Source organism: Olea europaea, chromosome 15 (genome assembly GCF_002742605.1).
Source record: "Olea europaea var. sylvestris chromosome 15, O_europaea_v1, whole genome shotgun sequence".
NCBI classification, from domain to species: Eukaryota; Viridiplantae; Streptophyta; class Magnoliopsida; order Lamiales; family Oleaceae; genus Olea; species Olea europaea.
This window is the reverse complement of record NC_036251.1, coordinates 3551548-3553256: the sequence shown is the minus strand read 5'-3', so window position 1 is coordinate 3553256 and position 1709 is coordinate 3551548. Positions and strand designations below refer to the sequence as shown.

At 33.5% G+C, this 1709-nt stretch overlaps 1 protein-coding gene across 1 annotated transcript; it reads left to right on the top strand.

Moving 5' to 3' along the window:
• Positions 1–719: 719 nt before the first annotated feature.
• Positions 720–1497, top strand: LOC111409858. The gene has a single exon (XM_023039941.1). The coding sequence runs from the start codon at positions 810–812 to the stop codon at positions 1335–1337; it is 528 nt and encodes a 175-aa protein (XP_022895709.1). The 5' UTR covers positions 720–809; the 3' UTR covers positions 1338–1497.
• The last annotated feature ends 212 nt before the right edge of the window (positions 1498–1709 follow it).

Genomic DNA, 1709 nt, shown 5'->3' with positions numbered 1-1709 from the left:
AAAGATAATTGACCAAATGCAATTTTAGTTTTGCCAACTATGTGTGTAAATTTGTATTATATATTTACTAATAATTTATTACATGCATATGGTACGTTGAATAATGACGTTTATAGGAATCCAACGTCAATATTACTAAATAAGACTAAATTAATGTATTGTGCACTAAAATTGAAGTTGATCAATTTGATTATAACATATTGAAGTTGATTGAATTAACTGAAATTTTAGTAGAATTTGAATAACTAAAAGCGTAATAGATGTAAAAATTGCATAGCTATTCGTGTTCTAAAAAACGTAAAGAATGGTGAAACCTAGACATAAAAAACTAAAAATAAAAAAATTCTTTTTTAATATTATTTTAAATTTCTAAATCAATCTAAAAATTATTTAATAATTAAAGCATAAAAAAGAGTAAAGCAAGCACGCCTAGACTTGACTAGGTGCCAAAAAAAATAAAAAAAAAATGCTGCAAGGCAGGTATTTTTGTTTTTATATTTAAGAACTTATCTTTTTTAAATCAGTATGAATGTTTATAATTATATTTGATACTTCGGTTCAATATACCCATAAACATTGGCTATTTTCTCTGATATGAGTGCTCGAACGGAATTTTGAAACGTTGAATACAATGCATCGCTCTACCTATCCCTAAATAAAATCTATAAATAACGGTATTTTAGCAATTCTTTTACAAAGCCAAGGGTAAATTCCAAGAGATCCCTACTATATATTAGCACCACTTGCCCCTTCTCTCTCAAACACAAATATTTCTTCTGCTAAAAACAAAGCAAATTGAAGAACAAAAAATGTCTCTAATCACAGACGAGATTAGATCCTCTGCAACAGAGTTCTACACTGGAAATGATATCTGCAAAGTAAAATCCAAGTTTTTGCTGACGGAAGTTGGGTTGCCGAATGGCCTTCTGCCATTGGAGGACATAGAAGAATGTGGGTACGTGAAGGACACAGGGTTTGTTTGGCTAAAACAGAAGAAGAAGATTGAGCACAAGTTTAAGGAAATTGGGAGGCTGGTGCAGTATGCAACAGAAGTGACAGCCTATGTTGAGCCAAACAAGATCAAGAAACTGACAGGGGTCAAGGCCAAGGAGCTACTGGTGTGGATCACTCTCAATGAAATTTACGTAGACGATCCACCAACCGGCAAGATCACATTCAAGACCCCGACCGGCCTGTTCCGGACCTTTCCGGTGTCGGCTTTCGAGATCAAAGAGGATCCAAAGGATGTGAAGGAGGAGAATGAAGCCAATGCTTCTGCTGCTGCTACTAAGGAAGTTAAAGAAACTGCTGCAGCTGTGGGAGTGAAAGAGGTGTAATTTCGATGCCTTATCAAGTTCATGTTTATCTATGTGGTAAGAATGGAAGCATAAGTCTTATTAAGTTTATTTTGAGATGCTGTTGGTTTTAATGATTTATGTGTTATGGACATAATCTCAAATACTTTATTTTAAATATTGGAAATAATTCTCACCGTAATTTTATAATTATACCAACATAGTATTAAAATCTTAGTAAGAGGATATCAAATCCCAGAACATAAAAAAAGAATGCAAATTGTGAGTAAAATTTTGTATGAAGATCGCATTTATGTATTGTAGCAGTATGTGGCTACTTACTTTTCCAGCTCCTTCTGTGCTTCGGTTTACCTTATGAGTGTAAATGCTTGCTTGAGTAGGAAGAAGCCTTGC